The 15,714-nt window shown below is 34.3% G+C and overlaps 1 protein-coding gene across 2 annotated transcripts in view; it reads right to left on the reverse strand.

Annotated features, from left to right (window-relative positions):
- The window catches only part of LOC128660597 (collagen alpha-1(XV) chain), a 674,535-nt gene that overhangs the window by 182,624 nt on the left and 476,197 nt on the right, over positions 1-15,714 (reverse strand). For both annotated transcript variants that reach the window (XM_053714523.1, XM_053714522.1), the window contains exons 25-27: positions 12,300-12,365; positions 2,154-2,189; positions 1,496-1,549 (exon numbers count right to left, since the gene is read on the reverse strand). In XM_053714523.1, coding sequence (XP_053570498.1) covers positions 1,496-1,549; positions 2,154-2,189; positions 12,300-12,365 — 156 coding nt within the window. The remainder of the gene's footprint in view (positions 1-1,495; positions 1,550-2,153; positions 2,190-12,299; positions 12,366-15,714) is intronic.

A 15,714-nucleotide genomic window follows, 5' to 3' on the forward strand; every position in this document is an offset into this window, starting at 1 on the left:
TGACTATGTTGTGCAGTTCTGGGGATCAAGCTCAAAAAAAGACATTGCAGAATTAGAAAAAGTTAAGAGAAGAGGAACAAAACTAATAAGGGGACTGGAAAATTTAGACTATGAGGAAAGGTTAGCCAAACTTGGGCTGTTTTCTCTAGAAAAAAAGGTGATTGAGAGGTGATATGTGAACTTTATATAAATATATTTAAGGCTCATTTACAGAGTTGGCGGAAGCTCTGTTTATTCCAAGGCAATTTTTTTGTGATGAGGTGACAATTTAAGGTTGGAAGAAAGGAGATTTAATCTCAAGCAATGTAAACATTTTTTCTCACTGTAAGAGCAATCAAATTGTAGAACTCATTATCTAAGGAGGTAGTGAATGCCAATACATTTAAAAATGGATGAGAGAGATTTCTGGCTAGAAACGGAATTCAGGAATATGATTGCTTGTGTTAAATGGGTCACCATTAAATGGAATTATTTTAAGCTCAATTGGAGCTTATTTATTGTAAAGCAAGTAGGATCGGTATAGGTTGAACTCAATAGGTTTCTGTCTTCTTTCAACATTATCTACTATGTTTTATGTAGTTTTGCTTCAGAGGAAAACTACTTATATTTTTTTAAAAGTGGCCTATTATTTTGAATAATGTTACAAAGTGCAAACATCCAATTGATTTTTTAAAACAAACAAAATAAAATTGTAAGAGGTCATTCAAAATTGACTAAATCAAATATTTTAAAACTGAACTTTTTGTAGAAAGGAGATTTAAAAATAAAAATAAAACATGAAACTTATTGTACTGACTGGGTATTACTTCTTGATTGACTTTGTATTTTGTTTAAAGCACTTAAAAATCTTTGCACATGACTTCTATTCTAAATGTATCTGTATATTTTTAAAAAATTGTCTGAATATGTTTGTTTAAATTAGGCACATACAAAAATATAAAATACTGTTTGCAATGTAATTGTTATTTAATCATGGAAATTGTCTAATCTGATAGGTGTATCTAATAAACAGTTATTTAACACTTTTGTTATCGTCTGTTTTTAAGTCCTCTACATTGAACAATAACAAAGAAAGGGTGTGCAGCTAGACTTTTAGTTTTAAATTTGTTTGGGTAGGTTGAAGTCAATTGCAAGTCAGTTATTTATGGATACCCAACTTGCTATAATACTTATGGCAAGTAAACTTTTATGTTGTGTTTTTGTTTTGTTTTAAACATAACTTAACCAACTCCAACTGCCTTAGGATATGAATATTAGATGTAAAGGATGACTTTATAACTGACTTAAATCTCCAAGCCAGATATTTTACCAAAGTATGTGCAACTCAGTTCATAATCATTACCGTCTAGACTTACAAGTGAAACTTGTAATAAAATTATAGAACAAACATACATAACTATGCTCATGTACAATATAAAATAAATGGTGTATTTCTCTCACACTCACACTCACACACAAATATACACACACACTCAAAGTAAATTCAGTTACGTACAGGGCGTCCAGGAAAGCCAAATTCTCCTTTCATTCCAGATTTTCCCATTGGACCCTAAATGGAAACAAATGTATTTTGATCATATATTTTGACATCATGATAATAATCCTTTCAGCCCTGTTTGCATGTTTATGTGAAAAGAAAAAAACTGGGTCAGTCTTTTTTGAAAAAAATAAATAAAATAAAACTGGCAATATGTTATACTAAACATTTTAAGAAACCGGTATTTTTGTAAATCTTTCTAAGTAGAACAATTACAAGGTTTATATGATAGAATAATCCACACACAAAAAAATTTAAATTAGAAATTGAAAACTCTTCTTAAATTTGAGTTTAATGCATTTAAGTTCATGGTATCAAAACCTGATATAAGAGTCAACATGTTACTGTTAATTTCCCTTCAGTATCGTTTAAACAAGTTTTTCAATATATGGCGCCAAAGCATCAATTATTCCTCTATAAAAATGTCTTGGTTGATCATTGGTTGGGCAAATGTCTTCTGTTGTCGAACTATAGGTGACACATAATAAAACTTATTAAGTTGTTGGGAAGAATTCAGTGTATTTTAGATGAGAATTTTTTTGTTTTAGATGGTTATGCTTATAAGTAATGGAAATAATTAAACATTATCAACTTTCTTTATAATATTAGTAACTACCATTTGTCCAGGTGGTCCCAGCATCCCAGGTTCACCCTAGAAAAGACATAAAAGATAATTATAAACATTGCCATAGTTCATATAACAAAGGATGAAAGTGGCACAGAAAAAGAAACATTTTATGCTAAATATTTTTGAAAAGTTAAAGGTATATAAAAACCCATGTTTTTTCTTTCAGTATGCGATTTTAAGCAGATTTCTATTTTACTCCAATTATCAAATTTTCTTCGTTCTCTTGCTGTCTTTATTTGAAAAGAAGGAATGTAAAGCTTAGGAGCCAGCCCTTTTTGGTTCAGCCCCTGGGTAGTGCTTGCTGATTGTTGTCTAAATGTAGGAGTGTTAACTGCAAATTAGCTCAAGTGATCACATTTACTTGTAATACCAGCACTAGACCTGACGTGTGCAAACAGATGAGATAAACCCCCTCAGAGCTCTGGTTGACTGTTTTGTGAAACAAAAAATGTCACAAAACACATAACAAATACATTGAAAAGTACAGTTACACTCATATTAACACTATCTAATAAAAAATATTTTAAGAAAATATTGGGCTCAAAGATATGACGTCTCAGGTGTTAGAAAAAAAGGGCTTTAACATAGAGATACATACATACATACATACATACATACACATATCTAATTATGTATGTATATATATATATATATATATATATATATATATATATAGAGAGAGAGAGAGAGAGAGAGAGAGAAGAACAGAAAAGCACTCCAAAGGTCTTGCATAAAGGTAGTCACTTTATGTAGTGAACGTTTTCGGGCCCGAAATGACCCGTCCTCAGACTTATATATATATATATATATACTGTATATATATACATTTGTATGCTCTAGCGCAGTTAATGCTCGAGCAGGAGCGTTAATTAGCACTCCACTTGTAATCTGGCCCAAAATGCTTAAACTGATGGTAAATCCAAGCATTTAACAACGCCCTAAACAACAGCGCATAATACAGCGGCTCCAGCCGCCCACGGCACAACGATCTTCTTCAATGAGGTGACGTTTGCATCTCTGAACCAATATCGGTGCGTGTCAGCTGAGAGGTTTCCGTATGCACGCACCGCTATTGGTTCAGAGGTGCAAGTGGCACCTCATTGGTAGAAGATCGTTGTGCCACGGGCGGCCGGAGCCGCTGAATTTATCAATGTGCAACGGCACAGAAAGGGTGAGTTTAGCACCCTTTTTTACCCGGTTGATGAATGAATCTCCACTGTGTTAAACGCTTGGCTTTACCATTACTTTAACTGTGTTTAGTAAAACAATTTTGTAATGTTCTTTCATTATTTATTTTGCTTGTGTTTCTTGTAATGAAAATCATAAAATTCTTATCTTTACTACTGTTCCGGAGAAGATGAAGGACAGACTCTGACCCTGTAACGTTTTACCCATTCATTGCATAAACAGTGTAGACGCTCATTTATACATCCAAGACTGTCCAATGCAGATGATAGAAGATAAAATATATTGAAGAGAGTTTATATTCTAAATGATTAAAACAATATGTTGTATTCAGAACTTTTGCATAGACTTGTGCAGCTTCGAAAAATTTGTTTCGGTTCGGATCTATTCAAATTCGGAAAAATTCAAATGAATTTGTTTCGGATTCATTCAGATTATTTCGGATTCGGAAAAAATTTGGTTCGATTCGGTTCGAATCGATTCGGAAATTCTGAATTTTGGTAAGTGTTAGGTGGGATGTGCTGTGTATTACACTAGTATTATGTACTGTATATTAGGTTTAACCCATAGCAGAGTGATAAAACCTAATATACTTACAATACTAGTGTAATACACGGCCATCCGAATCTACCGAATACATCCGAATCGATTCGGATGTATTCGAATCGATTCGGATGTATTCGATTTGATTCGGATTTATTCGGTAGATTCGGCAGTATTTTCATTCGGAAATTCGAATCAATCCGAATCTCCGAATTTTCCGAATCGATCCGAAACGAATCGCACATGTCTACTTTTGCATTGCACCTATAAAATTGCTGAAATATACTTTGTAAACATAAAAAAATAATTTAGAGTTTCATAGATCTCTTCATGTTATTTATTTTAGCTATACAAAGTAATATTTACATTGCATCTTGCACATTTCTCAAACACCGCCGTGAAGAAAGGATTACCAAAACATGCACTACATATATATTATGCAGGGAACTGTGTGTGTACTCAAGCGCAAGGCTATGTAAGTGGGTGCTTGAGCAATATACTGGTGTGATTTATGTGCACTAGATATTGAAGAGTTAAAGGGACAGTCTACACCAGAATTTTTATTGTTTTAAAAGATAGATAATCCCTTTATTACCCATTCCCCAGTATTGCATAACCAACACAGTTATATTAATATACTTTTAACCTCTGTGATTATCTTGTAGCTAAGCCTCTGCAAACTGCCCCTTTGTTTCAGTTCTTTGGACAGACTTTCAGTTTAGCCAATCAGTGCCTGCTCCCAGATAACTTCACGTGCACAAGCACAGTGTTATCTATATGAAATACGTGAGCTAACACCCTCTAGTGGTGAAAAACTGTTAAAATGCATTCTGAAAAGAGGTGGCCTTCAAAGTCTAAGAAATTAGCATATGAACCTCCTAGGTTAAGCTTTCAACTAAGAATACCAAGAGAACAAAGCAAAATTGGTGATAAAAGTAAATTGGAAAATTGTTTAAAATGACATGCTCTATCTGTTTATTTTGGCCTAGACTGTCCCTTTAAGTTATTTGCAGTTATTATTTGTGAGATATGCATTTGCACTGTGATGGATGTTAATGGTAACAAATAGTCTCTGGGGTGATTACAATCTTTGTATGTTACCCTGACAGCTGTGGGACAGTACAGAGACTGAGAATATTGTACAATACAATCAAGTGTGCAAATGGAGGCAATGCATTTGCAGACATAAGTATGATTATTATGGCAAGTGGCTCACTATTGTGTAAAGTACTGACCAATCACTTTTGTTTTATGTGCTGCTGCTATTTACTAACTGTACAAGAGATGCTTGCATGCAAATAAGAGCTTGAACGTTTGATACATTTAGGACCACTGCAAATTATTGTATAAAACGACTATGGCCCAGATTCCAATCTATAACATCCTTGGACTTTTTTTTTTTGTGCTTTTTTTCTAATTAAGCTTTTAAACCTGTAGCATTTGTGTTTAATACTATTTTACAGGCTTTCATGGGAGCAAAAGATATGTGGCCAGAGGAAAAATGTACAACACCAGGGCTATTTCATTTAGTATTGATAATGATAATGCCTGATATTTAAATTAATGCATTTATTTAACCACTACTAAAAAAAAAAATATCTGTGTAATTAACAATTCCATATAATTTTGTTTAATGTTATCATTAATAGATTTAAACCCCCTAATAATTAACTGCAATAATAAATGAACATTCCGGTAATAATATGAACTAGATTGCAAGTGGAGCGCAATCGTTTGCGCTCGAGCGATAAGGGGTATATCGCGAGGGTTTGTGTTCGTTGGGCTTATCGCTCGTATTATGAGTTGAAAGTAAACGTGGCTGCTTGAGTGTAATTGCGATTTACTCTAGAATGATTACTGCGACTTCAGAGCTCTAGTTAACTGTTTTGCAAAACTAAAAAGTGTCACAAATCACATCAAAAAAGGCTATGCTTATTCCTTCTCTTTGTGCAGCTCACAAGGAGATATATATCTGAGTCCAATAGGTCAGACACTTACACTAATCTATTGTAAAATCGAGGTTCCATCTGCCTATCTAATGTGATTTGTATCAGCGTTGAAATAAGTTGCTCAATTGTATTTGTAACATTCTCTTGTCCTGAAAGGCGGTTTATGTTTTATGTTTTATGTATATTATACAAAACCTCAATAAAAAAATATTAAAAAAAAAAAAAAAAAAAAAAAAAGGCATGCAAAGTGCTTTAACATAGACATACATACATATACATGTCTAAAGATGGATATGTATGTATGTGTGGTGTGTGTGTGTGTGTATGTATGTATATATATATATATATATATATATATATACAGTATCTCACAAAAGTGAGTACACCCCTCACATTTTTGTAAATATTTTATTATATCTTTTCATGTGACAACACTGAAGAAATTACACTTTGCTACAATGTAAAGTAGTGAGTGTACAGCCTGTATAACAGTGTAAATTTGCTGTCCCCTCAAAATAAGTCAACACACAGCCATTAATGTCTAAACCGTTGGCAACAAAAGTGAGTACACCCCTAAGTGGAAATGTCCAAATTGGGCCCAAAGTGTAAATATTTTGTGTGGCCACCATTATTTTCCACTACTGCCTTAACCCTCTTGGGCATGGAGTTCACCAGAGCTTCACAGGTTGCCACTGGAGTCCTCTTTCACTCCTCTATGACGACATCACAGAGATGGTGGATGTTACAGACCTTGCGCTCCCCCTCCTTCCATTTGAGGATACCCCACAGATGCTCAATAGGGTTTAGGTCTGGAGACATGCTTGGCCAGTCCATCACCTTTACCCTCAGCTTCTTTAGCAAGGCAGTGCTCGTCTTGGAGGTGTTTGGGGTCGTTATCATGTTGGAATACTGCCCTGCGGCCCAGTCTCAGAAGGGAGGGGTTCATGCTCTGCTTCAGTATGTCACAGTACATGTTGGCATTCATGGTTCCCTCAATGAACTGTAGCTCCCCAGTGCCGGCAGCACTCATGCAGGCCCAGATCATGACACTACCACCACCATGCTTGACTGCAGGCAAGACACACATCTTTGTACTCCTCACCTGGTTGCTGCCACACACGCTTTACACCATCTGAACCAAATAAGTTTATCTTGGTCTCATTGGACCACAGGACAGGGTTCCAGTAATCTATGTCTTTAGTCTGCTTTGTCTTCAGCAAACTGTTTGTGGGCTTTCTTGTGCATCATCTTTAGAAGAGGCTTCCTTCTTAGACGATAGCCATGCAGACCAATTTGATGCAGTGTGCGGCGTATTGTCTGAGCACTGACAGGCTGACCCCCCCACCCCTTCAACCTCTGCAGAACTGCTGGCAGCACTCATAGCTTAGGTCTATTTCCCAAAGACAACCTCTGGATATGACGCTGAGCATGTGCACTCAACTTCTTTGGTCGACCATGGCGAGGCCTGTTCTGAGTGGAATTTGTCCTGTGAAACCGCTGTATGGTCTTGCCCACCGTGCTACAGCTCAGTTTCAGGGTCTTGGCAATCTTCTTATAGCCTAAGCCATCTTTATGTAGAGCAACCGTTCTTTTTTTCAGATCCTCAGAGACTTCTTTGCCATGAAGTGCCATGTTGAACTTCCAGTGACCAGTATGAGAGAGTGTAAGAGTGATAACACCAAATTTAACACACCTGCTACTCATTCACACCTGAGACCTTGTAACACTAATGAGTCACATGACACTGGAGAGGGAAAATGGCTAATTGGGCCCGATTTGGACATTTCCACTTAGGGGTATACTCACTTTTGTTGCCAACGGTTTAGACATTAATCGCTGTGTGTTGAGTTATTTTGAGGGGACAGCAAATTTACACTGTTATAAAGGATGTACACTCACTACTTTACATTGTTGTCACATGAAAAGATATAATAAAATATTTACAAAAATGTGAGGGGTGTACTCACTTTTGTGAGATACTGTGTGTGTATGTATATATATATATATATATATATATATGTGTGTGTGTGTGTGTGTCTAATGTGTGTACATATGTATGTATTTATATTTGTATATATTTATTTACAGACACAAATACATATGTGCACACATTAGACATATATATTAAAGTGTGTGTGTGTGTGTGTGTGTGTGTGTAATGAAGCCCTTTGCTGTTAAGTAGATGAAGACATGTAAAAACATATGTATGCAATATTCATTTTTAATATAGGTTTTAATTATGTATTTATTGTAAATGCTTCACATTCCAATGCTCTGCACATAGCGGAATATGTTCTTTGTATTTATAGATAGATATTCCTATATATATATATCTGTATATAGCTATACCTAGATATAAATATAAATATATATATATATATATATATATATATATATATATATATATATAGGGTCATTGAATGTGCACCCAGTCCGGTCTGAGAGTGCAGTCCCCTTCCGTGTTTTGTATATGTCTAGGGTGATTACATAAGCTTATGCACCTTTCACTTGTTGCCAGTTTGTTGGATTGAGAGCTTGCATTGTGTGGCTGTTTAGGGACCCAGGTTTTGGAAGAGACCTTGATGTGGTACCTGGGCTTGTCCCATTTGGCCAGATGCGGTAACTATCTCTTCCAGTTTTGCTTTTAATCTTAGCTTAGAACTTTTGAGTGCTGGACTTTCTCTGTGTGCTGTATTCATTTGTTTTGTAATTTTCCCTATAGGCCTTGCATCTGGACCTGTCTGGGCTTAACTGCCTGTGACTCTGGGGACAGTGCAGCTTCCAGAAAGTGCTATTGTGCACCCAGGGCTGTGAATGTTGCAGGGTCAGGGGATGTGTACCCAGTCCTGTCCGAGAGTGGAGTCCCCTTCCGTGTTTTGTATATGTAGGTATAGATATATATTTTACCAAAAAAACATCAGATATATATATAGAAATATGTATTTATGAATAAATAGAACATATTCTGCTTTGTGCAGAACAATGGAATGTGAAATACTCGTATAACGCAAATGAGAATATTCGATCGGTTGATCTTCATTGACTGAATGAGGGAATATGTGAACTCACATAGGATATTCTAACTTCGGATTTTTGTGCTTGTCGGGCTAGTGCAACAGCAAAAACAATTTACTTTCAACTCATAATACGACCGTATCCCGGGCGAGTGCAAAAATCTTACTTCTAGCGCAATTAACGCTGAAGTGGGAGCGTTAATTTGCGCACCACTCATAATCTAGCCCAATATGTACAGTATATAAATGTGTGTATGTACTTAAAACAGTAACAGTTGTGTCTTAAAAATTAAAACAGTCTAAGACTGCCTAATTTTTTTAACATTAAAAAGGAGACTAAACAACATACAGTATGAGCGGTCATGATAACTAGGTTTTTACATTTTTAACCTCCCCAAAAACATTTTAAAAATATTTTTGCACAGAACATTGTAATATGGCCTATGATAATTAAATGCATGCTCTTCATCAATATAATGGTAATATTGTGTTGACAGTTAATTTCTCATTTATTTACATATATTATTTAAATGAAACATTTCTCACTTGGACTTATTTTACTCAGGGATGCCTGGGAATTTTATTGACATTGGGGTTTTGTGTAGTGTTATATATACATTTATATATGGTCTGTAATGAATTTTTTACTTTTTATTTAGAACTAGAAAAGTCTGCATTATTTATCTATTTGAGTATTAGGTCTATGGGGATCCTATTTCCAAGTACAGTATAGTTATATTTTCTGTATGTGTTTGTGATAAATTATTTATTTTATAGTCTATGCTTAAGGAATGGAGTGGATAAAGTATAAACTAATTTATTCCCCATACAAAATTGCAATTGCTAGAGGACAGACTGCTTTACACAAAGCACAGAAAATATTTGCAAAATAATTCACCCAGAAGTTCATAAAAGAATGACTATGCTTTCTCTGCTGCCCCAATCCTTTGAGAGCAATAGCACTAGCAGGCAGACCATGCTCTCATTAAAAAGACTATACGGGCTAGATTACAAGTTGAGAAATACTAATTGTGTGCAATATGCTATTTCATGCTCGATTTAAAGGGACAGTCAAGTCCAAAATAAACTTTCATGATTCAGATAGGGCATGTAATTTTAAACAATTTTCCAATTTACTTTTATCACCAACTTGGCTGTGTTCTCTTGTTATTCTTAGTTGAAAGCTAAACCTAGGAGGCTCATATGCTAATTTCTTATACTTTGAAGGCCGCCTCTAAATGCATTTTTAAATTTTTACACCACTAGAGGGCGTTTGTTCATGTGTGTCATATAAGTAACATTGAGCTCATGCACGTGGAGTGACCTAGGAGTGAGCACTGATTGGCTAAAATGCAAGTCTGTCAAAAGAACTAAAATAAGGGGGCAGTTTGCAGAGGCTTAGATACAAGGTAATCACAGAGGTAAAAAGTGTATTAATATAACTGTGCAGGCTATGCAAAACTAGGGAATGGGTAATAAATGGATCATCTATCTTTTTAAACAACAACAAAATCTAGTGTTGACTGTTCCTTTTAATACAAAGCTCAATTTAGTTATTACAATTAATTAGTTAAGAAATTTAACCACTAACTATTACTAACACTTAACCCCTTAAGGACCGGGCACTTCAGAAAGAACTTCCCCAAAAGACCAGAGCAATTTTGCCATCACTACATTTAAACAGAAATAGAGCCTTTTTTCATATTTACCTATCAAAACTATATATTTTTTTAGTAGACAACCCAAAGTATTGATCTAGGCCCATTTTATTACATTTCATGCCACCATTTTATCACCAAATGCCATCAATTTTAGGTTTCTCACTGAAATTATTTACAAACAGCTTGTACAATCATGGCACAAATTGTTGTAAATTCTTCTCTGGGATCCCCTTTGTTAAGAAATAGCAGACATATATGGCTTTGGCATTGCTCTTTGGTAATTAGAAGGCCACTAAATGCTGCTGCGCACCACACTTGTATTATGCCCAGCAGTGAAGAGGTTAATTAGGTAGCTTGTAAGGTTAAATTTAGCTTTAGTGTAGAGAGCAGCCTCCCACATCCCACCCCCTGATCCCTCTCAAACAGCTCTCTTCCCTCCCCCACCCAACAATTGTCACCCCCATCTTAAGTACTGGCAGAAAGTCTGCCAGTACTAAAATAAAAGGCTGCTTTTTAAAAAAATATATTTTATTTTTTTTAATATTTTTTGCAGTTTAGGGTCTCCTTTTACCCCCCAACCTCCCTGATTTCCCCCAAACAGCTTTCTAACCCTCCCCCTCTACCAATTTGCCACCATCTTAGAAGAAGAATATAACTATGAAATATAGGCAACTGTTATGTAAAATATCACAGGAAACATCATTTTTAATTATGATTTGATTTTATGATATTATTAATTAAACATGTAAGTTTCACATTTGAAATTCCAATCTTGAACTGTATTTTCAACTATTTAACCTAGAAGATGCTGATAAAGATTAGAGCCCATACGACAAGCGGAAAGCCATTATTGAGCGTAATGTAATGTAGCATGTAAGCCTAAGAGTCCAGCTGTTTGTAGATCACCTTCTTAAGAGCTGACTACAACAGTGCAACACTTGGCAGGGTCCTCTACCCATTTGATCCCTATAATTGTTTTGTTGTACTTCCCGTTTGTTTATAGCGCTGCGGAATCTGTTGGCCCTCTACAAATAACCGATGATAATAATAATAATAATAAATGTAAACTGTCAGCAAATTATTTTCATTTGAAGTAATTTAGCAGACTCAAAATAAAACTATCAAATAGCATTATTTGTATCGGCAGATGTTTAAAGCAGTCTGAAAATGATTAACACTATAAATAAAACTGTTATATGTGTTTACCGCCTGCTGTGGTGGTAAACACATAGTTAAATTCATACACAAGGCACATTCCTGAACAGGGCAATGACTGGTGGCTATATAGGCCTGTGCATTTTGGAGCCGCAGAATGCGGCCACTCACAGCCTTTGGATCTTTTCGGAACTAGGTTTCGTTTTGTGAAAGTGCAACATACTAAAATCTGGATTTGCACAGATTTTAGAGTGTTACACTTTCACAAGGCCGTGCATTCGGCAGCTGCTGATTGGCTCACTCAGCATGTCAATGCGTTTGCTATCTCTGAGCACAACTATGTTTTATTTTAATAATACAACAGTCTAATAAACATGAGCATAGTATTAGACTACAATATTCCTTTAAAATATTTCCATAATATTTAATACAATTTCTCTGTTATTGTAAAATATTGAAAGTCAGATTTATATACGTATAGCTTAGATGTATAAAACTGACATATATTTATTGATACAGTAGAAATAAATGTTTTTAGAATTCATTTAAGAAAAGAGTTTTAAAATGCATAACTGACTATTCGTTAACGGCCAGCAATATGCGTAAATACAGTCGGGATCTCTTTACCTTTTGTCCTTGTGAAAGTGGTGAACCATCAGCAGCAATAATTGCACCTGGCTCCCCTTTTTCACCCTGAAAAATATAAATGCAAAAAAAAAATGTTTTTGTAAATTTTCCAGAAAATAATAAGCAGAAAGGAATCACTTTACATAATCAAAATAACCCTTTATATTAAAACAAAGGAAGATTCTGCACAATTTCAATAACTTGAGTTGTACAAATATATTTAATTATCAAGAGATGACTAACTGTACAGTTATCCAATTAGACAAAGTCTATTAGACAGTTTTATCCCCATACAGAAATGTGATTCTGCACCTTAGGACATATTTACAATATGCTTTTTTGATGCTTTTTTTAGATTTGTAAGATGACAAAATATGTTCAAGTATTATTTTTCATGCAACTTACAAATCTTTCAAAATGATTGTATAGCAGCTTACATGATTTTTGGCTTCCTTTTTAAATGAATTTCCATTTGTTAGATGAGCCGCCCTTGGATAAGTAAAACCTTTAACCATTTATTGTGTATGTAATTGTAAAGCGACATAATGATGAACATTTGAAATATCCTTTTATAGCATACATACATATACATATACAAATCTCCCAACTGTCCCAAATATTGCAGGATTGGGCATTTTGCCCCTCTGCCACTCCCACAGATTTCCCTTCAGGGCAAATATCCAATTTTTTCAAAGTGAAAGTAAGGACTGTTCAGACTCTGCCCAAGGTCTACCAAAAATCTTCCCTTTCCAATCCATGGTTTGTCCAGTGCCACAAACAAAACCTCTACAGCTCCACCCACAAGTCTCCTCACTCAGTCTAGACCTCCCAGTCTTGGAAGAAATGTTGGGAGATATATATATACATTTTCTGTATGCCCTGCCCATTGTTTCAGAAGTCACCCACTAAGCAAGTGCAGTGTTTGAATTCAGGTGTATTTGACATGCACAGCATATGTATATATGCAGAACGAACAGTGATAGCTTTAACTAGAAACATTTTTACCAATATATATATATATATATATATATATATATATATATATATATATATATCTCAAAATAACAAGAGTATTGCATTGATCAATGATACTTTTTTATTGCACTAACTATACATTTATAAGATGACAAGCTTTCGGAAGAGTGTATTATATATATATATATATATATGTGTGTATGTATATATATATATATATATATATATATATATATATATATATATATATATATATATGTGTATATATATATATATATATATATATATATATATATATAAAATGTTCCTATTCAAAACATTTCAGTTTTGAGTATTATGTCCCTTTAGTATTTTAGTGCTATACTGGAAAGTCCCTTTAATTTAAAATGCATGTAGCTGTGGAAGGGCATACTAAATAATTCATCAGGTTTTTTAAAACCAAACAGCAACTTTCATTTTTAACTAATAGTGGAATTGCAATATTTTCCTTTTTAACTCACATTTGCAAAAATCAATTGTTTTAATTTACTTTAAATATCCATAATTAATTCAGTGCATCAATAAATGTAATTAAAATTGCTAGAATTAAATGCATTTTCCCTGAATTATAAAGAATATTAATGTAGATTTAATAACAAATATATTCATATACCATGCTGATCCATAAGCAATACAAATGTATACCAGAAATAGATTTCTATTTGTAATGTATTGTCCTTTTTTAATTTATTTTTTGTAAAAAAAAAAAACAGCAACAAAAACCTTTATTGTATATATATTTTGTAATCATTTTCCATACCAATCAAATACTATATATATGAGCACACAGATAAATATTGTGGGTACATTTTTATTTGATTTATATTGCATCCAGTTTACTAATGTAAGATATGACACAAGATAGGAAATGTGCAGTGACTGCTGTTTGTACTTAATGGAAGCATTAGTTGATTTATGGCTTGTTGTTCCAGTCATAAAAATACCACGTGATTGTATCACTGTCTGCAGAAATTGTTGTGTTGGGGAAAAATAAATTGGTTTCCTGTTTATTTTATTTTGCTTAGCAGTGGGTTTGGAAATCTGTATGACAACAAACATGGCAGAACTTATAAATGAAGGTAAACGGTACCGAGTTGGCTCTCTATAACCAGTGTTGAGACATTTAAAGAGGGATTATGAGTGATGCGTTAACAGTTATGTGCGAGCGATAAGGTGTTTATTGCGGCTGTTTGCACGCGTCAGGTTTTCCACTCATATTCAAAGTAGAAAGTAAATACGATCGCATGAGCACAATTGAAGTTAACACGCGTAGGGTAAGCCCAACCTCAGAGCTCTGGTTAACTGTTTTGCAAAACAAAACAGTTGCACAAAACGCATAAAAATTGTCTATATATGTATACATATGTGTTTATGTATTTATATGTGTATATATGTATTTACAGACATATATACACATATAAACACCTAAATACATATGTACACACACACACACATAAAAAAGCATATTTATACAATATTCATATTTAATAAAGTGTAATAGTGTTTATTTACTGTAAATATTTCACATTCCTATGTTCTGCACATAGGGATATATGTTCTATGTATTTTTAAATATATATTCCTATATATATCTGTATATATCTATACCTATTTCTAATCATGTGTATATATATATATACATATATATATATAGATAGATAGATAGATAGATATATGTAGAAATATGCATTTATGAATAAATGGAACATATTCTTCTATGTAAAGAACATTGGAATGTGAAATATACATATTTTCATGTCGGGTTAGTACCCATGAGAATAAGGGATCGGGTTTGCGTGTGAGTGGGGTGTTAGGTTTCTCCACTTTTTTGCTCCATTGGATTTTATGGGTGAATAGTTTATCGGACGAACAATATTCTACGTTCGGCTTTTTTTTTTTTTTTTAATTCTTTATTTATTCAGTGAAAGGACTTGACATAAGTATAAATTCCCCACAACTTGGGGTTCAACATCATCAAAAGGCAACATGTGAATTAGTTTCTTTAAGTACAGTAAACAAAATATATAATATTCAGTAAGTCTTATATTAGCAAGGCACGTCCCTCACTTTTTTTTATACATGGCCAGCCGGCCGTCTCTTCCCCCCTAGGGTGTCAGTTCCAAAATTCCTGTCAACTCTTATCTATACCTAATAAGCAGAACATCTTCTGTTCTCTGAAATCCACCCGCCAATCTCCTCTCAATTGAGCTTCCAATATACATTCGGAATTGCATAGGGGGTATAGTATTCTCGCTTGCTGGGATGGGTCTAGGGAGTGTAAGTATGCCTCCCATTTTTTCATGAAGCGAGCTGTACGATTAGTTATATCTCCCATGGTTTCAGCTTGTTTGTATAGCAGTTGGGTATGTATCTCGTTTTTTTTAACTGCGACAGTGTTGGG

This window comes from Bombina bombina, chromosome 5, assembly GCF_027579735.1.
Source record: "Bombina bombina isolate aBomBom1 chromosome 5, aBomBom1.pri, whole genome shotgun sequence".
Taxonomy (NCBI): Eukaryota; Metazoa; Chordata; class Amphibia; order Anura; family Bombinatoridae; genus Bombina; species Bombina bombina.